General features: G+C 36.3%; 1 protein-coding gene across 1 annotated transcript in view; it reads left to right on the forward strand.

The window, feature by feature from the left end:
- Best2 (bestrophin 2) overlaps window positions 1-24,492 on the forward strand; it is a 46,621-nt gene extending 22,129 nt beyond the window's left edge. Inside the window, exons 3-10 of the mRNA XM_012375204.2 lie at window positions 479-650; window positions 4,238-4,367; window positions 15,955-16,193; window positions 18,928-19,056; window positions 19,149-19,256; window positions 19,475-19,735; window positions 20,085-20,346; window positions 21,014-24,492. Coding sequence (XP_012230627.1) covers window positions 479-650; window positions 4,238-4,367; window positions 15,955-16,193; window positions 18,928-19,056; window positions 19,149-19,256; window positions 19,475-19,735; window positions 20,085-20,346; window positions 21,014-22,068 — 2,356 coding nt within the window. The 3' untranslated portion in view covers window positions 22,069-24,492. The remainder of the gene's footprint in view (window positions 1-478; window positions 651-4,237; window positions 4,368-15,954; window positions 16,194-18,927; window positions 19,057-19,148; window positions 19,257-19,474; window positions 19,736-20,084; window positions 20,347-21,013) is intronic.
- Window positions 24,493-24,830: the final 338 nt, after the last annotated feature.

Raw genomic sequence — 24,830 nt, forward strand, 5'->3', positions numbered from 1 at the left:
ACCAGTGAGGAGTCAAACACGGTCTCGAATACGCTTTCGATAAAGCAGATTTGCGCTTTCGCCCGCAATCATTCGCAAAGACAAAGTAGAAGTTCCCGTTTACTAATACTGATCAGCATGTAAGACTGGTAGCAGTATCGGCGAGTGACGGTATCACCTCAACCTTGCTCCACTTATGTACGAGTTCATATAGGAAATTGCGCATGTAATAGGCTTTAGTAACATTTCAGTGCGTGCCAATATACCTTTCTGCTGTCTCTTGTAAAATATTTCCTTATTTAGAATTTCATTTAAATTACTAATCTTTAATTTATCATTTATTAATTATAAGATAGCACGATATTTAATGATAATACAATTAACATGCACGTATGTGTACACACAGAAAATTTTGTTCTAACACAATAACAATAACACAATATATAGAATAAAAATTTAACTAATAATTGTGTTAAGAAAAATATTTCTTTCTTTGCAGAATTTTTGAAAAAATCCGTTACTATTTCGGCAACTCCAGCGAGTCCATACCCATGTCGTTCGTCCTGGGATTTTACGTGAGCCTTGTTGTGAAAAGGTGGTGGGAGCAGTACAAGCTTTTGCCCTGGCCAGACAATCTGGCTCTCTTCATCAGCGCCGCCATTCCTGGAAATGTAAGTAGTACCTGCCCATCGAGAAGAGGCTTTCTTTGTTGGTTCCTACCGTATGATTAAAAATACAGTAGTAACGGAGCGGTTCTTCTTGGAAACGCTGTCCTCTCGTTTACAGTAATGGATTAGTCAAGTATTCGGCAAAATTTTAAGCACTTTTTCTAACAAAATATTGGTTTTTTTTTTCCTTAAAAAGAAGAACCGATAGCGTTAATAGACGCAACCTTGCTGCGGGTAGTTGTTCGTGTTACGCTCGTGTCTCATTACGCTAATGAATTGCCGTGACATGTTTCGGTGTCGTTAACCTAAGGTGCCAACCAAGTCACGCCACGCCCAGGAGCAAAAAAAATATGCGGGACGATGATCCTATAATTGGCAACTTCACGACAGATTCACTTTTATGTTCCTGCAATCGCGCTGCATATTGCAATCGCAATAATAACACGTTATATTATTCGACAAAACCTTGACATAAATTTGTTATATTTATATTTACAATTAGTCTAACTATGATAATTAGGCTCGCCTAGTGAAAAAACTTATTTCTCTTTAAAGAAAAATTAAATGTAACCGTGTGCATAATTTAGATAAAACTAAAAAATTTATGAAATGCTAATATATATCTATTATTTCAAGTGCTTTCAAAATTTTAATAATTTTACATAATTTTAAATAATTCTCTTCACTATTAAATCAACTAATATTTTGATAAATCGTTAAAAATAATCTTTAACTGTATTTTTTTGAAATTCTTCAACAACGGCAACCCTATTGAGAATAAATGAGCTTCAATTTGAACAAAATTTGGAGCGGATTCGTTACAAGCTTTTAGCTCTGGTCAATGACTCACATCAGTGTCGGAGTGAAAGTGCAACGTATCGTAGCGAAAAAGAAGGACGAACCTACACGCGCATCGTGCACACTTTTGTACAGTCTTTTTCTTCCTTATTGCTCTATTACTTCACCGATAATCGGTTTTTAAGAAAATATACATAACATTTCGTCAGTCAAGTATCGAGTGCTAAATTTATGCGGTGCGAGAGCTGAGCTGTATGTACATGCTTAATTTGCGGTCTCCGATTGCTACTGCTGTTACACTGTTGGTAGAGCGAGAGTCAATCGATCGCTGTTAAACGATTTAATTGCTATCTTATGCAACCGTCCTCTTCGTTTTCCTTACTTAGATCAGTGTTAATTTCACATATTAAACTGTGTGAAGTGCGCGCCCAGAATGCAACAATTTTCGAGAAAGTCTGCAGAAAAAGTGACTTGATTACACTATGTCCTACCACGCGTATGGTTTTTTTCAGTAGAAATATCGTTATGAATTTTTAAATGTGAAGTTAGTCTAGATGTTACTTTATCTCGCTACGCGAGATAGAACGCTAGATTTTCACGGTTTCCTGATGTTATTATTGCGGTGTCGGAGAAAGATACAAACAGCTGTGCTACCGCATAAATTCTACTGCATTCCGTTTGTCTATCTTCTAACTATCATTCTATCACCTTTGTGCGAGAAGTATTAAGTATAGTGTTTGTGTAGAGCTTTTTCAGTCGATGATTCACAGATGATTTATTGTCTCACGACTCGGCACGTGGCGCTCATCCCAACTTCAATAAATTTGTTTTACAATTTTGTTTTTATCAAAAATATCACATTATTATGCTGTAATTTACATGGAAAGTTGCTGAAACTAATTAGCTGTCATTTTTAAATGCACATAGGAAGCCAGAAAAATAAAATATTCTTCAAATAGAGGACATTTTACAGTTTTATTTACATCTAAACTAAAAACAGTCGGAAATATTTTTATCATTAAATAAACGTTCATAAAAAATGTCAGATTTTGCTAATTTTAATGGTTTATATTTTCAAAGTGCGCACCGTCAGAATTATAACAAAAAAATTAAGTCACTTTTGGAAACTATGTGCGTTTAAAAATGACAGTAAAGTTTCAGCAACTTGCCATGAGACATCCCGTACATTATAATTAAATGATAATGTACACGAGTCTTCGAAAATACACATATGTTTTTCAAAACATACGAATAATAATTCATATCATACGAATAATAATTTTTATCGCGTTGTATAGAATTAATTTAAAAAGATAATTATTTGCAACACGACTTATCCGCTAAAACAATTTTTGATGAGAACTTTAATAAGATTTTAATTGTACGGTGTACTGATGATACCACAACTCATTGCGATCGGTACACGTCTTCATGAGTTCTCGATTCGCAATGCATGCAATTACCTGCGTATAGTGCAATCAATCTCTAGAAACGATGAGCTCCGATGGAATTTTTATACGTAGGTAGGGGACAAGGTCCTCTGTGTCGCAGAGCGAGCCCACGGTTATATGTACACCCGCGGTCATGTAATCGCGTAATACAGAGTGTCCGATTTGTGAATGAGCGGTACCACAGTCGTCAGCATGAGCTTCTGAGGTGCGCCTTTCATTGAAATCTAATTGGAATGCAGACCCCGAGACGAGACGGTCGGTGTTCGGCCCTGCCATCTCTCCCCGCGGGGGGGATCGCTTCCAAGCTGCCAAGCCGGACATTTTTACACGCGCGATCGGTGAGCCGTAGAATTTTGAGGAAGGGGTCTAACTTGTCTCTCGCATATGCAAATGAAAGGTAATGAAAAGGTCATCGGAAAGGTAACGGCAGGCTTCTAAGCAATTCAAAGAGGCCAGAAATGCGGAAAGAAATTATCTTAAGAATCAAGCATTGTGTTACCATTTCAAAAGATTTCTCAACACGATCGTAATCGATAGTGCATGGCGCAATTTTTTATGAGAGCTCTACGTGCCTGAGAAGGTTTATAGCTTATTATCGCCATAAGTGAAGAATGCAAGGAGCTTCCGTGGAGATAAAATTAATCAATGTGGGATGTATAAGATATCGATGTGGCACGCTTATCACTCGTCCTGTTATAAAAAAGACTGATTTTCATCTTTTCGCGACAAAACATGATATCTTTTATTAAAGTTCCTCGACTGTTTTTTAAGTTGTAACAATATAACATGCGAAAGATCTCGTCGATCAACGTCGATATTCTTGTTCATTTCCGATCAAATTTATATTCCACCAAGCGATTGCAGCCGTCGGTGCATTACAAAACGTGATTGGTTACAAAAGTGTGTGTGTCAATGTTCAAGAACGAAAGGAAAAATAGGCGCCACCGGTTTTTCCTCCGATTAATACTAAAACGATTTAAAACCGACGGTAATTCATGCAGCGAGTGCGAATACGGTGGCACGGGGCGTCCGTAACGTCGGGCCAAGAGAATAAGGGGAAAGTATGTACGAGACGCGAAAACGTGTCCAGCATTCGTTCGGCTTCGGAAACGAATTTTGAAGTCAACGTCGTTCTCGCCAATGCTGATTTATTGCAAACTCATGGCATTTTAATTGAAGCGATAATCATAAATTTAGACACGGCGCTTCAAATAATCTGCTCTCATACGATTTAATTTTGTGAATGAATGAAAATTAAATTCAATGAAGAAGAGTAAATACGGGAGTTATCTAAAGTTTGCCAAAAAGTACGATTGATGTATGTTTGCCCGTCTGTTTCAGGATGAACGGGGACGGCTGATGAGACGCAACATCGTGAGATATGCTGTGCTCGCGTACGTCATTACGCTGCAAAGGATTTCGCTTCGCGTCAAAAGGCGGTTTCCGACTCTTCAACATATGGTAGATGTAGGTCAGTAAATCACATTTTACTAACATATTGTTTAAATATTTAATTCGTTTTTTTTTTTTCCTTTTAATTCGTTCAACTATTTTTGCAACTGACAAATGCGACGCATAAAGATAACAATCCAGTTGCATTGAGCAGATGTCACCTGCCTCTTTGTAGAATTCACGGTTTTCTTATCACATTATATGCGCTGGTTTCATGGTCGACGTGTATCGGTGAACAAAGCCATTTACCACGTCATCTATAAATATATAATATAATGTAGCTTTGCCGCACGTACCATGACGGCGCAAAGACAGTCTGGCGGTTTTGTCTTTTTCGCCATTCTTCGAATATAGCCGCTGCCAATCGCATGCAACCATTGAACATACGATAATTGTGACGCTTCTATCGCGCATTTATAATCGTGCAAAATGGATGTCGGCGGAACCAAATCGCGTCGTGTTTCAGCATTAAACGGTATTTAATGGCAGATATTAAATAAGACGCGTGTCTATCGTTGTTTATTCACAGATATGCAAATTTTACATGTAAAAAAATGCGGAAAATAAATTTTGGAGTTTAGTTTAGTAACATACATTTTTAACTCTTTTTAGTATAAATAATCTGTAAATTTACAGATAATTATTAGATTTGATATAAATACATATACAATAAATATAATTCCTTCAAATTATCAATCATCATCCAAACATATTTCTCCAAGATTTATTGTCTAAATTGCTACGATGCTTTATCTTCCTTATTATCTTTGAAAAGTCTACATGTTGACGGTTTAGTTTTTTATCGTTCGATTATCAGAGCGGATGTTACTCCGCACTAGAAATAGCACACATTTTTCAAACGAGAATCCCGCGAATGTTCCATGAACATGAGGGCACTGATCATCCCTCGATCGGGGAATAAACGATGGAATCCACAGTAAAAACTTACTTTTCCGTGGAATGACTAACTCCGTGGCATCGCGAAAAAAATATGTCGACGCACTTTATGCGACGGAAAAGTTTGATCGCACAAGACGAACGGGATCTAAATAGGACTCGTTGCTATTGTAAAAATAAAAGAAATTTACGATTGTATGTTCCGTGACAGTTCCACATTAATAATACATGAAAAATACCTTGAATTTCTTGAAATAAAATGACATCGGCTTTTTTTAGTTTTAATATCGTTCGTTAATATAAAAAGATAATCATTAAATGATGAGACAGAAGGTAAAAAATAAAATGTTAATAGTTCTTACGGCACGCGTATTAGAAATGTAACAATTTACACATTGTGCAAGTAAGACATTACACAATTATTTTTATCTGTTGAGATAAAAATAAGGAAGACCAAATATCTTCTTTTTGAAATATTCATGACAATGTTTTTACTGATAATTGATAAAATTACGAGCAAAAAATTTGCTGACGTAAAGAATTATATAGATATTATATATCAAATCTCAAGACAAATAATGTATTTTTGGTAAAGAAAACATTGTGAAAGTAGATATCACATTCAAGATTAAAAAAAAATGCAATATAAAAAATAGATTCTAATTATTTTTTTAAATCTCACTATGTCTTTCATTGACTCTGATAAAATTATGAACGAACATAGCATCCGGTACGACAAGATCACGATAATAAATTTTGCAGAAACTGACCGCACTTAATAATTGTCTTCCTCAAGAACATTCTGACAATTCCGGCAAAATTGCAGTGGACGTCATTCAAAACGATTTCATGCATGCGTGTGCACAGTGAATTGTCAATGGTCGTTGACATCAATAAAATATTGCGAAAGACTGTGACTCGCGTACCAATAGATACATATTTGTTAGTCACGTAAGAGTGAAATTCAAGATGAAAGTATGAAAGGTGTCAAAAATGGTATTAATTCATCCGATTTTTATTTTGCGCGTTTTTCCAATAATGATTGTCATTCAACAAAATCAAGAACTTAGACAAAATAGACTTTCTATCTCATTAATAATTTTCAAAATCAATTTAATTGATAAAATAATCTCACTTGCGCATTAATAAGTAATAAGTTTCATATTTTAAGCGAATATTTTGCAAATGTATTCAATAACAAGGTAAACTCCGGCACCGAAGGTTATTGCAGGAACAGAAAGTTGTCTCGTTGCGTGCTTGTGATTACTCGAGGTTATCGCGGCGAGAAGAAATCTCGAAACGTCTTGAAAGTAGACAAAATTATCCGCGTGTACCAATTCTCGGCGAATTACGATCTGGAAATTGTCGGGCGCCGCGGCAGGCAATTTTCACGTGCGTCCGGGTAATTTTCAACGAGCGCGCCGAGAGGCCGCTTAGAAACGCGAAGCGCCGGCGCCAGTCCCTCGCGCGTCCTGTTTCTTTTCTTCCCCGCGCAATTTCCTTATTTTGCCGCGGGACCGCGGCATGCAAGCGGCATGCAAGCGGCATCTCACCACTTCTATTCCCGGAGCGCCGAGCGAGTAGACGTTTGCTCTTCTGGACTTTTTCTGCTCGCATCGCGATTCACGTTGCCTCTACGTCTTCGTCCTGTTCTTGTTCTTGCGTGCCGCTCCTTCCTCCCGATGCATACAGAAATAACCCGACGCGGTTACAGCCGGTCCAATAAGCCGATGGCGTGCGCCGCCCGATAAGATAATCACCAGTCACGTCTTGGATTTCCTTGAGAAGCCTTCCTCGGTCTTCCTACCGCCCTTGCTTCTCTCTTTCCGCGGACTTTCATGCAATCATCCATTGATTTTCACCGTTAAAGCGCAATGCGCTCTTCCCTCCAGCTTTTTCAGAGATATCATTTAGCAGGAGCAAGCGAATCTCTCTCTATTTTCAGCGATTCGTCGCTGTATTAATGATACAGTACTCAGAAGCGAGTACTTCAAACGCATCTGCTATCAGGTTAATGGCGCCCAGGTAGAATTATAATTTTTCCACAGAACGCCCGTCCATCAATCTCTTCGAGGCGAACAACCTGTTAGCTTCATTCAGAGCGATCGTCGTGTTGCTCTATAAGACGCGAGATGAAGAAGATCGGTCGAGCGATTGTGGAAGTTATCTTGGGATCTGTAAGGATCGTTGCAGTTAGACCGCGGGACTAGATGTTAAATATAGCCGGCGTAATGAGAGCCATAATCTAGCCACGGCTGCAGATGGTAATCGGCCAGTCTCGACGGTATCACGCTGACGATGCGCGCGCAGCCATCTCGGCACCTCTACCGGTTGCAGCGGCTTCAGGAACCGCGCTGCTAGCCATCATCATTATCATCATCATCATTATCATGCGGATCGTCATCATCATCATCATCGGTGGCGTCCTCAAGCTGGGACCACGGCGAGAGCAGAGCAAGAAACTCGAGAATCCGTTTCTTCCCTTCTTTTTCTTCCTCCTCTTTTTTTTCCTTCCTCTACATAAGCCGGACGACCGTAATACGTCGACGTGCGCATAGCACGCGCTACCTATATTTAGCACAAATTATTGTTCCAAGCAGAATTTCTCCGCGATTATGCTGAACGATCGGCGGCGCAGGCTTGATTCGCAGGGAAATAACTACGTCCGGATGCAGTAGTTTTGAGAGCGCGCCACTCCATTCGATCGCAGATCGGGTAGATAAGACGGCCCGGTAGCTGCGGGTTTCATAATTTCACGGTAGTCAAACCGTGATAGAGATATTAATTAGTCGCGCGATAAAATTTACGTGCGAATATAAGTACGCGTAGAAAAATCGACATTTTCTCACGGCACGCGTCGCAAACGATGGTTTAAATTAGAAAGAAAAACAATAAAATTAACGTTTCGTGGGTAACGGATTCCTCTGCGGTTTATTCGTGGAACTCTCCGACATTCTCAAGTACCTCAGGAAACAGTTATAGCACGCTACTGGGTCACGTGAAACATGTTGGTATTCTTAAAAGAACGGAAAACCCATGAACTTTGTCTGAATGTAACGCTTCGTAGAGATCGGCCTTGGAGAAGGTCGGATCTTGACCATGCTCGCCTAAATGAAAGAAACGAGAGAACGAGGAGAAACGTGCCGGACTCCCGGAATATAAGATTTCTTAATCGTTTTCAATGGCCGTTGAACTCGCCATGTGATGCATAAGCGTGGATATGATATATTCCAGCTGACTCGTATGCAATATAAAAAAAAAATAAAAAAAGAAAATTATAAAATTGCTAATTGTCATATAAAACAAAATGTTTCTTGTGAGATTTTTATTCGTCAGGTGATTATTCGATATACTTATGTCTCTTTTCATAAAGATTCACATTGTACCGCGTTTAAAATCGATTTCTGTATAAACTTTACAGTTAATCAAACGTTTCGATGCACAGTATCATTGCACTTGCCTACACGATTAAGAATGCGAATCAGTTCAACTGGACATTGGCAAATTACATTTGATTAACGTGGTTTGCAAAGAAGTTTTGTTTCCACGGACACAGAATAATTAGAAATGCGAGTCACTTCGAATACTGATCAGTCTACAGAATGTAAACTAATTTAAATAGTCTTTTCATTCTGAAAGTGAGGTTGAAAAATTTATATGCATTACCCATCAGAGATAAGTACCGTTTAAATCGTGTACAACATTACACACAGTTGCAATAATTTCAAAAATATACAATATTTATATACAATCTGTCTAAATTAACAATTATTAGCCGTTTAAAGGTAGAACCATCTCAAATCTATAATTTGTGACAAGATTTTATATACAATTCATGAAAAAAAAATATAAATTATAGTCAAAAAATTAACAACATGACTTTTCAAGCATATATCCTATTATGATTGACTTCCAATATTATTTCGTCCAATTTCGACTCAACAAAGTATGTAGATCATCCTAGCGCAGAAAGTGTGAATGATGCTAGATTGAGGTTTAACTTATTTAATCATGGAAAATCCCATAAGTTTCTCCTGCGGGCGCACGCTTGGCGCCGCGGACAATGAGAGTGTTTTTGTCGCTCGGATGATAGTGAAATCGTTAATGGTGCGTCATGTGTTGTGCGATTGCGGGGATCGACGACGCGTTTGAGCGCATAATGCACGCGCGTCTTGATTCGTGCATGGACACGTCGATTTTCTCCTTGGCAGACACGGTCTATTGACATCCAGCGCGCATCCACCGCAATGCGCGCGCCGAGTGCTCAAAGTCGCTCGCGACTCTAATTACGCGGGAATATTTCCTAATCAGTACATTTCACTGGCGCCAAGTCTGTCACCGAACACGGCTGTACCTTCCATTATGCCGTCGACGCAGCGGAAAGTATTATTCATACGCGAGGGATTTTGTTATTACACGCGCAAATAGTTTCCAACAAACTCTGTTGAAAAAATCGGCAGATCTCCCGAGTCGAAATTTAGCACCTATATTGAACCTTAATCTTTTATTTTGAGGTAGGCATAAGAGAGTCAAAGTAGATGTTATGCATTGTATCGTATGTATATAATAGCACCTACTTTGGCGCTACAATATGTCTGAAATTTCCTTTTTTCCTGCTAAAGCTTCAAAGTAGGCTTTAGTTAAAACCCTCCGTTGACCCGCTTTAGACCCTGAAAATATATAGATTCCTTTTTGCCAGCACTACTTTTATGATATTATCAAGAAATTCTAATGATTGCAAATGTTCACAATAAAGAAAAATACTAACTATAATTTTGATTAACGATAATTTTTAATAGCATACAATTTAAAAATATCATTAATCAATACCATTTAGTTGAATTTTATTATCTTTTGAAAATTTGTAATTATTAGAAATTTCTTGATAATATCAAAATATAATATCAAAATTCAACTATTGAGTATTAATTTCTAATATTTTTAAAAATTCTATGTTATTAAAAATTATCATCAATTAAAATTATATAGTTAGTAATTTTTTTTATTATTGTGAAGATTTTTGCAATCATTAGAATTTCTTGATAATATCATAAAACTAGTGCTGAAAATCCATATACCTTTGTGATTATATTAAAAATATTAAATTAAGATATTAAATATAAAATAAGATACTAAAAACATTACATAATATTTATTGAATTAAATATTATTTATTAAGTATATGTAATACATATAGTTAAGAGTATATTATTAAGTATAGTTAACATGCGTTAAAACAAGTTCAGACAGAAATATTTATACAGAAAAAGGTCCAAATTAAGACTGAAACGTTTGATAATATTGTATCACTTAATAAAGCAATAATCAAAATACAACCACATTATGCATATTGCTCGTATAGTTTTTCATTCTTATTTGAATTTTAACGAGTACATCTAAAATAGTTAACATTTAATAAAAAAATTAATTTAAAAAAATTTTTTTGCGCTGAATCTTTTTCAGATATCATATCACTATTTTGAAGAAGGAAACGGAAAGGTATCAATATTAATAAAAGTTGGAAATGCAACGAATTAAATATTTTTCTTTATGATTAAACATTATAATAACTTTTATAGGTCGAATTTATCTAGTATATATATATATACTAGATAAAAGTTCGAGGTTTAATGGAGGAGTTCTCGCAGTAATACAATCTATTTTGTGAGGCTCTATAGGTTTAAAGTAGTATTTCAACATCAAATTATAGGAGATCAAGTTTTAAAAGAGGAGTTCTAGGTTCTAATTCCGTAAAAATAGGTTCATATAGGCTGTATGAGCATTAAAAGAGACACTAAATTTCGACTCGGGCTGTCGGTCACTTTATTTCTTTGTTTTCAGCCCACTCGCAATTATAGAGAAAACATTTCTTGTTATATCAAAGATCGTTGTTCCGTAAGAAAGCCTAGAACGGACCCGGATGTCATTATATCGTCTCGAGTGTTCCATCGTCAAAATTCCATGATACTTTTTATGTGGAACATCCGCATTCATGGGTTCCTGCGTTGTAGACCACGCTTAAGAAGTTACAGACCGGACGAGAGACTGGTTTTCTCCGAAGGATGCTTTTCAGCATCGTCACTGCGCGCTGGCAAGGGTGCGAAGAGCGAAAAGGATCGAGAGAACTTGGTTTATTTTTTACTTCCATGACGACCTTGCCAGCCGTGCAAGGATCTCCGCGTTTCTTGACCCCTGCTGGGTATCTTTCTCCCCGGATCCGTTGTGCTTATACCTTGCTCATCTTCGTCGCCGATGGTCCCGGGAGGTAAACATTCTACCAGGAACGGAGGGGACTACTTCTTCTTCGTCGAAGTCGTTTTACTTGATGAGATTCGCGAAACTCGACTGCGCTTTGGTGTAATTTTCTGGAATCTTGCTTATGGCGGTGTAATCGCATCTTAAAAATAAATCACTTGCTTTGTTCCGAGGTGCAATATAATTTTTATGTGAACGCTGTTTGTTGATTGGTGGTACATTGAACGTTAATGGAAATTATTTTCAAAATAAGATAAAGCAGATATTCCGTCAGTATTTGAAATGTCATAAATAATGACATTAAATCTATTCCACTTTCAATCTTTAAATATACAAATAAGAGCTATTACAAAATTCTGATAATAAATTTCACCTGCTTTTTTATCTTGTTATCACGTTTATGTGTTTTTCTCATATTTTAGCTATTAATATATGCAGATTTATTTATCTATATTTATATCTCAAATATCCTGTTATTTTTTTTATACGTTTATACGTTGGAACATATTTTAATTTTATGCTCTACACCTATATTAATTATCTATTTATATCGGTCGAAGCGTAAATGCGGCGAAGAAAGCTGGCTGCTAATCCAGATTTAATGACTGCGGATTTAAACTCATTACACGCGCATCGAGTTTTATGTCGAACATCACAGGCATCCCGCCATCTCTGCCAGTACGATAATCATGATTTACGAGCTATAATTTAATGTAAACACCGAGGAATTGAGGAACTAACTAAGCGCAGTTAGGGGCTTTCCTAATTAGCACATTGATTTGCTTATATTAACAGACTCTAACAGCATTAAGTAACTCTTATTTCTTAGAGACAGTGGTGACGTTGTGTCGCCAGACGCCTTGCGCAGCGTTCCGTTTCAACCGGTAAAACTTTACACCGACTTGCGAATTAAGCAGACGTCATCTCACGAATTCGTGCAATCCGTTAAATCCCGTGAAAGTGGATATAAATTATCTTTATAGAGGCAGACGCTTTCGAAATTTTTGAGGCATACGGCGCCACACATTTTTCTCATAAAAATCGTAAACATCCGACAAAATGTTAAGCGTGAAATATGTGAAAGCCGCCTACACAATGGAAGTTAAATACTTCTTAAATGATGAGTGTTTTTTAATTAAACAATGTGTAAATTAATTCATTATTTCCACATACGTCGAATTATATTTTATGTCGAGGATTCTTTAATATCTGTGTTTCGATCTCTTTGGTCCTCATCGCCAATAAAGGGTATCGCGACACTCAAATGAATCATTCGATGAGTTATCGATCGTTATTTTCAGTAACAGCGTGCAAATTCTCGGGCTCATTGTGCACGATACCATGTGACTATACGACGGTATCAAGGTCGTGTGACGAGTGGAGCGAACTGATCGTGTATCGAAGCAATTGATCACTCGAGAACAATTTTAGTTTGAACATTTTGCGGTGCTTTGTGTTTTTCAAATGTACATCGATATATTTTCAGATGTATTTTCCGTTTAAAAATCCAACACAATAATAAAACATTTAATTGTTTTTTTTTTTTAATATAGGGTTACACGAATCTGATTTTGTAGAAATTATTGATAATTTTCCGTCATCAAAACTTGCTGCATCATCATTTAAAATAGTATTGTTTTTGTGTAAAATTTAGCTCTACAAAAACATATCTCTTAAAGAGAATAACAAATAAATATGGCGCAATATACAGGGTGTCTGGCAATAATCGCCCCACCGGTCATATACAGGTAGAGGAGGTCAAATCGAGTAGAAAAGTCCTTTACCATTTTTTAATTTTCATAATAAGTACTGAGTAATTAACGAAAAAAGATCGGCGAATCCGCGCGAGTAAAGCGCGCGCGGTGAGAAGGACGTCCCACTGCTACGCGATCACTAGGACACAAGGATCTAGCGTTACGCGCCGCTCGTATGTTGCCATTGTCATTTGTAGAGCGCTCCTCCCAACGCTTCATCGCGCGCCTAGTGATCGCATAGCAGTGGGATGTCCTTCTCGCTGCGCGCGCTTTACTTGCACGGATTCACCAATCTTTTTTCGTTAATTACTTAGTACTTATTACAAAAATCAAAAAATGGTAAAGGACTTTTCTACTCGATTTGACCTCCTCTACCTGTATATGACCGGTGGGGCGATTATTGCCAGACACCCTGTATAATATTTAAAGCAATGTAAAAAATGATAAGAGCGATGCATCATGCATGTTTTATACACATACAATGTATACTATACATATAGGCACATATGAGTTCGATGCAAAAGAAATCAGTAGAAGTATAATCAAACCGTAAGTAAAAAATTTTAATTATATGTGTTTAAGGTATATAAATCACATAAAACGCTAAATTGAACGCATAATCCTCCGTGTCAGTTTTTATTATTAAGATGTGTACCTGATCCGACTATCGTACGTCTTCTGAATAAAAGAATATGTGTACTGTCATTAGTAATCTACACGTTTCCACCGGAGTTTCTTTCATCTCGCAGACAGTTTCTTCGATCAATGACTCGACAGAGTGACGCCGCAAATCATTTCGATAACTGCTCACAGCAAGGTTGCCTCTTTTTCGGACATTGCTCCAGCTTAGTTATGGATATACGCTTATGCGAATACAACCCTTTCTGCTCTAACAATAAAAAGATATCGTCCGAGAGAAATTACGATGTTCCCGTTACTCGATCGCGCACCAATCGACTTGCGACGCTCGCTGCGATTGCCGTGACTTTTAAAATGGTTTTTGTTCCGACTACGATCATTCCTAAGAGTGTCCAATCTATTTCCTTGATTGTAGAACGTATTCATAAGATATCTAATGACGGGAGACTTTGATCACCGCGACAAAACATTTTTATTGTTACGTAGATGTTTTCTTCATAGAGTTTGAAATAAATGGTACGAGAATTGTGTTTCACGAATTACAACTCGCTTCAAGAAGTAGAAAATGATAATTATTACACTTGTCTTTGATTAAGAAATAGTTGTTTAAGTCATAAATAATTTTAAAAAACAAATAAATAAATTTGAAAATATATTTAATTAAAAAATTAAGTTATTAAATCAATTTTTATTAATATTAAAAATAGAAAACAAAAACAGAATATATTTTTTCAACGCTGTATCCAGATATCTTATTGTATTGTATGATGCTTTCAAGCAGATTGTATATAAAGAATTCGTTTATACACTTTCACTAGGAAAGTGTTAATTAATAATTCGAGAAAGATTCTTTTTTTTAAATTTGTTCCGGAGGATATACTGATAATATTGCATAATCAGGTTTAGGTAACTTTATCACGCGTCTTTTCATTTTGTTTTAAACTAAAATCTGCATATGAAAGTCATTTGTTACACCTATTATGTTATTCTCCTTTCTTATCTGACATCAATAAAGGTAATTTATTGACTAATGAAACGTTCATCTTTTTCTACGATCCTTTCTGTTTTCATTACATGCACTATTGTGCATGTCTAATATTTATATAGACTCACATGATTATGCAATCGTTGTTTATCAGATAATAAACAATTGATCTTTTTGTGTAACTTTAATTAATCACTTGTAACAAGATGCCTTCTATTCAGCATTCAATATTTTCCGCGCATATATGCTTTTCACCTTACGTTGTCAGAGGTTCATCCAGCGTAAATTTATGCTCGAGAATTGTATGCATAGCATACATATTTATACTGAAAAAGATGTACATTATAAAAACGTCGTCAATCAATGAAAAATTCTGAACGTATTCCATAAATTTATTTTTTATATAAACAGTCACATTCTTTTTGAAATTAAATTTGGAATAACAGAAATTAATTTCGGAAACTGATTTTTATGAAAATGATATGCGATCTGATAAAACATAAAACATTTTTTAACATTAAGAAAGTTTATTTACATAAAACATGACAATGCTTAGCAAAGCTTTATGTAATAATATTGTCTGCGTAGGTGCGTCACTAATCAGGAAATGAAGTAAAATTGGTTTGAACGACGATTTCACTTTGGTTTTGAGGAATCTATTACGCGAGGAATCTATTACAATGATTGTACAATACATCATATTTTGTGTTTCGCGTTAGAGATTTATTCGATTTTATTTACAATCTAACTGGAATGCACGACTATGCTGTTATAGAGCTTGCGCACGCGAAAGTCGGCGAAAGATGCTGATTATTTGATAATCTGCTGGCGATTAACGAACCGTGCTGATGGGTTTGTTAATTAACGCGGGTTCGCCGAGCATTGCAAAGCACGGGCTTGCTGACTTACTGCCCTGCGATATCGATCGCGATTTACGATATACTGGCGTCCGTTGAAGAAATTTTTCAGGCGTATCAAGCGGGGAAAGTTTGCGTAATTACACAGTTTGCTGAGATGTCCGGAAATGTTTTTCGCTTAAGCCGGACAAATACTGAAAACATCTTATTCTTTTTCAGGCTTGATGATGGAATCGGAGAAGAAAATCTTTGAGATGATGAATAAGAAGGCGGCTATGTCCAAGTATTGGATGCCGCTCGTCTGGGCAACCAACATCATCAACAGGGCGAGAAAAGAGGCCCTGATTTCTAGCGATCATGTAGTGCAAACTCTGCTTGTCGAGCTCAGCGACATCCGGAAAAGGCTTGGCGCATTGATTGGTTACGATACTGTTTGCGTTCCTCTAGTCTACACTCAGGTGAGTAGCCTCGCGTGATATCGAATCATAATTAGATGCGCCAGTTATTTGCTTACAAAGCGCACTCACAAGCTGGCGTGAAATAAATCGTATGATTATATACTTATGACAAATATCAATAAATTAAACAAAATATCGAGTATCGAATTAATTGGATTTGATTGCTAAAGCGTATTAAAGTAATAAAATCGGAAAATAAATCTGCAAGGCAATAACTCGTAAATGCTGCATGTAAATTTATTAGCGATTCCGAGACTAGTGAAATTCTGTGTAGCAATTCGTTTTATTTATTGCACCTCTTTCGTAGACAAGAAAGAAACGAGAAAATATTACTTTCATAGGGTGTTTACGATAATTCAAGTTCGAGTTAGTTTCACTAGGACCGACAATGAGATATACATAACCATCTAGAACCTTTATGATTCATGACAACTCAACGCTGTCTTGTATTGCTTGAGTTAAATTCATTGAATTTGTTGAGTTTAATAAATATAAAATTATATACATATATATATAATTATATCTATTAAAGAGGTATACCAACATACATACCAACATTATTTGTTTCTTTCATAGACTGATTTGCAGTTAACATTTTTTTATTACAATAAAATTTGCTCTATAAACTCAACAAATTCAATTAATTTAACTCAAGCAATACAAGACAGCGTTGAGTTGTCATAAATCATAAAGATTCTAGATGGTTATGTCTATCTCATTTTTCGGTCCTAATGAAACTAACTCGAACTTGAATTATCGTAAACACCCATAGTCTTTTCACACTGGCGCCGTCGAATCGTATAAACAGCAATTATATATCGATAGTGCTACTCGTCATTGGCAGATGTCGAATATGTTACGTGAATGTCTTCATCAATTCCCCTGTGGTCATGTCATTATCATGCTTCAAGCGCCAGGAGCGTGACGCATTATTATGTAATTCTTCAACAACTGTATCCAATGCATTATTTACATTTACAATACGTGACATCAAACTGAACTGTAAATAAATAGAAAAGCCACAAATTTGTATTGAAGAGTGCATCAACTGTTCCTGATGTTGTTTGCAAAAATTTTGGAAATACTTTTTCAACTACGCTACTTAAATGTTATCATCGTTTTACTCGATAAAAAAAACATTATTATGCACGTAAATCAATTTTTTAATTTTCTCTATTTATTCGAAGAACTCAGAATTATGTGTCTAGATACGTTGAGGCTGTAGAATGGATCTGTTCCCGGAAAAACATTTTGTTTTCGGATTTAATCAACATGCATATATTGTGTAATTGTAATTGCTCAAGTAACTTCCATAATTGTCGAGTGTAAGCGCCATTTTCGAGAAGAAATTAAAGGCAGCACCATTTCGTAAATCTGGGCGAACGTGATGCGACGAGAAGTTTCATTCTCGACTTCTGCTATATATTGTTTTCCTATTCTTTCTTAAACCCTTTTCTTAATTTATTTTATTTCAATATTATCTGAAATTATGCTTATCAATACTGTACAGCTATTTGAATAATTATGAAATAAATAAACCTAAAATCGCCTAATTGAAATACTAATAATCAATATTTAATCTTTAAAATATACTGTAAAAAGTAATATAAAATTTTATTGATATTATATGTAAGTAATAATTATCCCACCGAACAAGTTGTTATTAATTCGGGAAAGCAATGATGTATTGAACACAATCTTTTCTTATATATAAATCGTAATATAAATCTCTCTCAAGACGATAGCGCGATTCGACATACTCCGTGAAATCGCAAGATTACGCGTAACGACCGCGGCGTATTCATCGTGTAATGATACATCCGTCGAAGATTAATACCCGTTTTAAGAGACGCTTGCTGTCATGTTGCATATTTTACACTGCAAACGTTTTTGCTCGCTCGTATAACAATCGACGAAGCTGTTTTATCGTGTTTTACGGTGACAAAAATATTTAACTCAAAAAGCATCTTGCATAATATACAAAATGTAGTATAATTTTTTTCTATATAGTTACTAAAATATAAATATTTAAAAAAATGATTAACGAGTTTCATCGAAATAATGCACTGAGAATTTAATTTACTAAATACAATATATACTTGTAAGACGTTTCAAAGTTTCAACCGACGAGTGCAGCGCGGATAATGAATCGTGTAAGATGAAGCCTACATACTGCATGGTCAAGGTCGACAAGAGAGTTGAACAGTAATTTTGTCGCGATACGTCACGCCTTCGGAAATAATTTCGCGCTACGTTCGAAAGAAATCTTTTGATCCTGGCGGTTTCATGCTCAAAGTCCACACGCGACATTACCTATTGTCTTATGTATAATTCGTGCTATACTTTTGCATAAACTATCATTTCCTGTTAACCTTCGATGGGAAAGGCGGCGCTCGTAACGACCTTGATAGGTTTCATTCATTAAACCTGTTTGCCTGTACTTACACAACAGAAAAGAAGCAACCAGACGGTAATCTTCGATAAAGTTCGGGACTTCCGGCGGAAATAATTACTTTCAGTCACGATTTTGCTATTTGCTTAAAACAACGGAGCTTTAAGTAAAATAAACTACAATTCACGCTAATCTTTTTATTACGTCTGATGTGATATTAATTATTTTTTAGACTACAATTTTTTTCACAGCAAGTAAAAAATATTTTGCTAGTAATTATCGACTTTTTTTATCGTAGTTTTACGTGAAGAACTTTGTCACAAAACTCTCGATATATTTTAGGTGGTCACACTATCGCTGTACGCCTACTTTTTCTCGGCTTTACTCGGCAGACAATTCGTCCAACGTTCCGAAGGCACCGGGAAATATGAGGATCCGGACATGTATTTTCCATTTTTCACAACGTTGCAGGTGATTAGAATAAACGATACTATCTTTCATTGACGTCAGAATTTTTCTGCATAATGTTCAGCACTTTTTATAAATCCGACGTGTTCTTGCAGTTTTGTTTTTATGTCGGATGGCTGAAAGTCGCCGAGGTGCTGATTAATCCTTTCGGTGAGGATGACGACGATATCGAGCTAAACTGGTTGATAGATAGACATATTAAGGTGAGATAATTAGAATAAATTATAGTTTTATATCCAAGCAATTTGCAGTAATGCGACGTTTTATATGCTTTTTTTTACAAAGTGTAACATAGTTAAAGGAAATATTAAAAGTATATTTCCATACGGAAATATATATCTTTCTGCGTAGTTTTCAGTTTCCTCATTAACGGTATGTTAATGTATTTTTTCTTATATTTTTATTACGTTTATCATAACAGGCAGGTTACATGATCGTTGATGAGATGCATGAAGAACATCCGGAACTTCTGAAAGATCAATACTGGGACGAAGTCGTGCCCAAAGACTTGCCATACACAGTTGCCAGCGAACAATATCGAAAAGAAGAACCAAAGGGTTCCGCGGAACATTATAAAGTAAAAGATAGCGATGCTCTTTACGCAAACGTTATGCTGGGCACACAGATTCACAATCACGCTCAGCATCGTAAGAGTCATCAAGATGATATGTACGCCGATTATGTAAGTGAATTGTCCAGACGCAATAATAAAAAATTTTACATGAACGATAAACTTGAACTGCGCTCTTTAATCAAATAGATTCGCTGAAGAAGCGTCTAAGCAATCAAGATTCCAATCCTTTTTATCAATTTATCATCTTTACCTAATAATTTTTTATTAAAAAATTTGCAATTATTAATTCATTGTAAATTTTAAAAATGTTGTAGAAATGTTTCCATGATTTAAAAAAAATTATTTTATAATATGCTGACTGAATTCATATATAAGTTCTTTCGTTTAGATCTTTTGGAACTTCCACACAATTATAATTTTATAATGCTTTCAATATTGAATCTCGCGTGTTTATCAGGAAAGTGTGGATACTCCGTTGGTGGAACGGAAGAAGAACGGCTGGTTCCAACGGCAGATCACCAGAGTGGGTTCGGTACGTAGTTCCTCGACCACGTATAGCAGCGGCGGTGGTTTCTTCTCGCGACATAGACACAACAGCGTGTACAGCAGCCCGGAAACCGGTGGTCTCCCTCAAACGAATAATCCAAATCTGAAAATATCGCTCTACGATCGTCTTGTGGGACGCAAAAGCGTCCGCAGTCAGCGCATGGGTCGTCAAGGTGTGTATATCAAAAAGTTGGATAGAAATATTCTTTTTCTGTCTTTTTTGAACGATGCGATAATTGACGATGATGCATTTTTATATTTTTATCTCCACGATATACCGTGAACTGTTTGTTTCATTAACGATTTCGAAGAAGATCCGTCAATGCGGGCGTTTCCAGAAGATTTTTTCCTCTGAATCATAACTTGTCTTGAAAGAAAGTCTTGAAGAATCGTCAGCTTTTCCTTCATTACTTCCACGTAGATTGCGCAATGCATGAACTTGTATGGCCTTCGCAATTTTCTCAATTTCCGCAATTATTCTCTTCAACGCGTTCAACGAGAAAACTCTCTAAGTCCTTGGATTTTTTTCTACTATTTTTTCTTCTTCTCGCATGTCCCGATAGGATAGAAAGACAGTACTGTAAAAGTATCATATCCGCGTAATTATATTTTCATCAATATAATTCAATGTATCGTCTGTCTGGCGCCAAAGCAATGATCTAAAACTCATTTCCACGCTCATCCGCGATGCTGTTCTCCAGACGGGAAAAGTTACGATCGTTATTTTAATCGGTAATGTTATTACCTATTTTCTACGTGCGTCCTCGAAATCATCCCGAATCCGGAACCAATCAGCCAGGCGTCGTTCCAACGCTCACCACAATTTGCTTCTAATTTCAGGCACTCTGACAAAGCTGAACTCGGTGCCGGTATCCCTGAAGAACAGACCGCGTATACCGACTCCGGATGTAACAAAAGAGGTAGTCGACCGTGAGCAGAGGCTAGCTCTGTCAGCCACCAATGCGGCGAACATCGGCGCCGGCGTGGTGGGCGTGATGACGGCGAATGGTCATTATCCGACCGACCTGTCGGTGGTGGTATTATCGCCGATACAGGAAGCGGAGAGCACCCCCGCTTCAGGGAAGTCCGGCACGGCGGCCCTGGCGCAGGCCGTGCTCTCGCCGACGTTGACCAGCGCCGGTCTAATGACGCCGGTGACCTTAACACCGGTCACCATGGGTCATCTAACGCAATTGGGCCTAATGACGACGGCGACGACGACGACACCGCACATTAACCATCAGAGCAACATCGTCCAAGCGACGTTGACGGAGGTCACGTCGAGTGAGGAGGATAGTAGCGGAAGTGGTAGCAGCAGAAGCGGAAGTATCACCGGGCAGGAAGATCGCTCGACGCCGCTCATCGATAATAACAACAGTCTGATAGGTAGCAACGGCAGTTCGCCCACCTTCGATAGTTACAACGATCGCTCGCCGATCTTGATGAGACCCGAAAAACTCGGTTACGTGATCACCGCAGCCGTAGCCGGAGCGGCAAGTAACGCGGCGGCGGACGCGCGCGGTAGACGATCAGCGTCGTTGCCCGGTCCACCGGTTGTGCAGTCTGTTCGCGACAATAAAAGCGCATCGCTGCCGCAATCTCCGGGATTGCAGCCAAGAGAAACCCGTATGGTTTCCGTATCGGGCAGGCAGGACGGTCTCATTGTGGACAGGCTGGCCGTCTTATCCGGCAATCGGCCGAGAACCAACAGTTTTGGTCATGATATCTCCAGGTCCAATCAGAAGGTGCAGGATACGTCGAGAAAAATCAGTAGCGTTTCGTGTACAAACGCATCGCTTTCAAACGGTTTAGGCACAGCGTCCTCGACGTCGTCTGCGAGCGTATCTACTAGCACGACTGTCACCGGTAGCAAAAGAGGCGAAGTTTACGTTTGATGAAGGAGATAGCATAAACTTTAATCGTTCTAATGATTAGAAGATACAGACTTGTCGATGTTTCTTGAGATTCATTTCCGTCCGTTATTGTGATGTCTCGTATATGCACTGCATGCAGTGGATCCATCCGGAGAACTTTTTTTTTTTTTTTGATCATCTAGATTGTTTCGAATGATCTACTGCAAATCGCAATAGCATTGATTGCGTCTTAAATATCTTATCGTTAACAATCAACAAAGAGGAATAATTTTTATTCCCCTTTAATTTCGCGCCATTATTATTTGTAAATAGTTATTTATATATTAAAAACTTTATATGACTCGTAACGATCAATCTTATAAAAACATATATTTAAATGTGTATTATAATTATTAAATTGACTCGACATGCGAGTGTAAGATGATTGATTCCCGTGGGATAAAATCACGCGGGAAAGATCAATTATTACCAATCGATTATCGATTTTACACTTGCAATAAAAAAAAGTTATAAGTATAATGTTTAGGGCATAAAAGTACTTTGACAATTCAATGGAAAATAGAAATATTTTTGTATCGTCGTGCAATAAATAATCTAGTACTGTAAGAATATATCAATTAATATTATATACATATACATACTGTTGCCACACTAGTGCGCTATTTGTAAAACATTCACTCATACCATAATTTTATTATAAATTCGCTCATTTGCATACATCATAATGTGATACCACTTTTTAAATATCTGATGTGACGTGTTTCGTAGAATGTCTGTAGCGATAATTGTGGATTAATAATGCCGAGGAAAATCAAATCCATTAGTCATGTAATATTCATGCGCTTTTGTATATAGCTAATTTTTTGACTCGCTGTTTTCTTCCTTTCTGTTGTCTTGCGAAAATTTTTTATATATTTGTATTGCCATATATTCTCTCAACATATTATCCGTCTTGGATTTCAAAGATACAGAAGATAGCAATATGTTTTCAAACACGTTACATATTTTTTATTTGCCATTTTTCCATATATATCACATAAAATAGTTACATTCGTTAGAGTATTCATCAAGGATGCGGGTGATTGCGTAGCATTGTCTCTCATACTCTTTTTGTATATTTCGCTCTTTTCAATTTTATCCGACGTGGCTAATAGAACTGGCAAAAATAGATTTTTAAACAACTGTAAAATATATTTTGACACTAGTACGATACTTGATCAACGAAAAAGAATTTAAGATGGAGCGCTTTCTGTTTGATCATCTCGGTGATTAACGTGGGAGCACGTTAAAGCTCAAGTTGTTTGTAATAACAAAGTTAGTTATTACTAATTGTTATTGCAAATGTATTAGTGCAATAGAATAGAGGGGAAAAAGCGTGGTGGCTCGTCAAATGACGAGTATATGTATATATAACTTATGTAACTATTAAATTAATATTTCTATTGAGTTAATTAATATGCTCAATGCCAATGCGCAAGTAAACCTAATCCATAGGTGACAAAGTGCTATATATGTATCGCAAACCATTATATATTATCGAATACCATTATTTTATCGTACATTAAAGTACGTATAAATATTGTTTCCTGATTATAAGAGAAGCAATAATTTTAAACACTCGCAATTTTGTTTTTGCAGTAAGTTAATTATATGAACGGACAGAATGAAGAGATTTTATGGAACTGACGGATCTGTCAAAAATATCAGAATTTTGTTTGTAACTATAAATTATTAAAACGTATAGCCTTTCGTTATAAATTAGTATAAAATGTATCAACATAATTATAAACGTTTTTTTAACGTGGATTATACTTTTAATTTATGGTTACAACCAAACAAGCAAAATTTTTTTTTTGCTAAGAAATTAATTGGCCGTATAAGTCGCAGATCAAAGAGAGATAGTTCCATAGCGCATATATGTCATATTGTACATCCGCTGTAAAGACTATCATGATAAACGAAAAATTAAAACAAAACATAACTGTAGTTTGTTATGTAATAGTTATATAATAAATGTTATATAATAGCTGATTTACACATACATCGGTCTGTGATGAACAGAAAAAAAAATAGGAAATACGTGTGCCCTATATTGATACTTATTTATAGCATTAATATGCCTTAACTGGCAACTAATCGAACCGTTAGAGCCATACGTTATCATTGTGCAATGACTGTTCGCTTTGAACTTCCTACACTCGACGACGGAATGTAAGGGAGAAAAATCTAACTTTGTAGATATTTAATTTGCAGTATTTGTATATAAATACATTCCTTGTTATTCGTAAACGCCTAATTATTATTATTATTATAAACAGTTTTACATAAATACCTTTTCTAAGTTTCTTGGTGCCCAGTCACATATATCTAGCTTAGTGATATTTCATATTATCTATTATTATCTATAATCTCTATGATGGAATAAATACTTTGGAAAAAATATCAGCAAGTTTTATTTAGTTTTTTAATTTCTTATACAAGTAATACCCGGCCAATTGTATCACCTGTTAATAGCAAATTTTTGAAGTCATTAGGAAACAAAAATCTTTATACAAAAATATCGAGGCTACAATAGTTTTTAAATAAAAAGGGTTTAAATTTAATAATTAAATAATTTAAAAGTAACAATTTTTTAGATTGTCAAAAATTTACGCGCTTAGGCACGTCGCATATTGATTTTTATATTTTTGTCATATGAGAAACCTTAGAAATCTACTATTAACGGGAGATATGATTAGTCTGAGACTTGTATATTTTACATTATCCAATTAATTTTCTTTTAA

Source organism: Linepithema humile, chromosome 1 (genome assembly GCF_040581485.1).
Source record: "Linepithema humile isolate Giens D197 chromosome 1, Lhum_UNIL_v1.0, whole genome shotgun sequence".
NCBI classification, from domain to species: Eukaryota; Metazoa; Arthropoda; class Insecta; order Hymenoptera; family Formicidae; genus Linepithema; species Linepithema humile.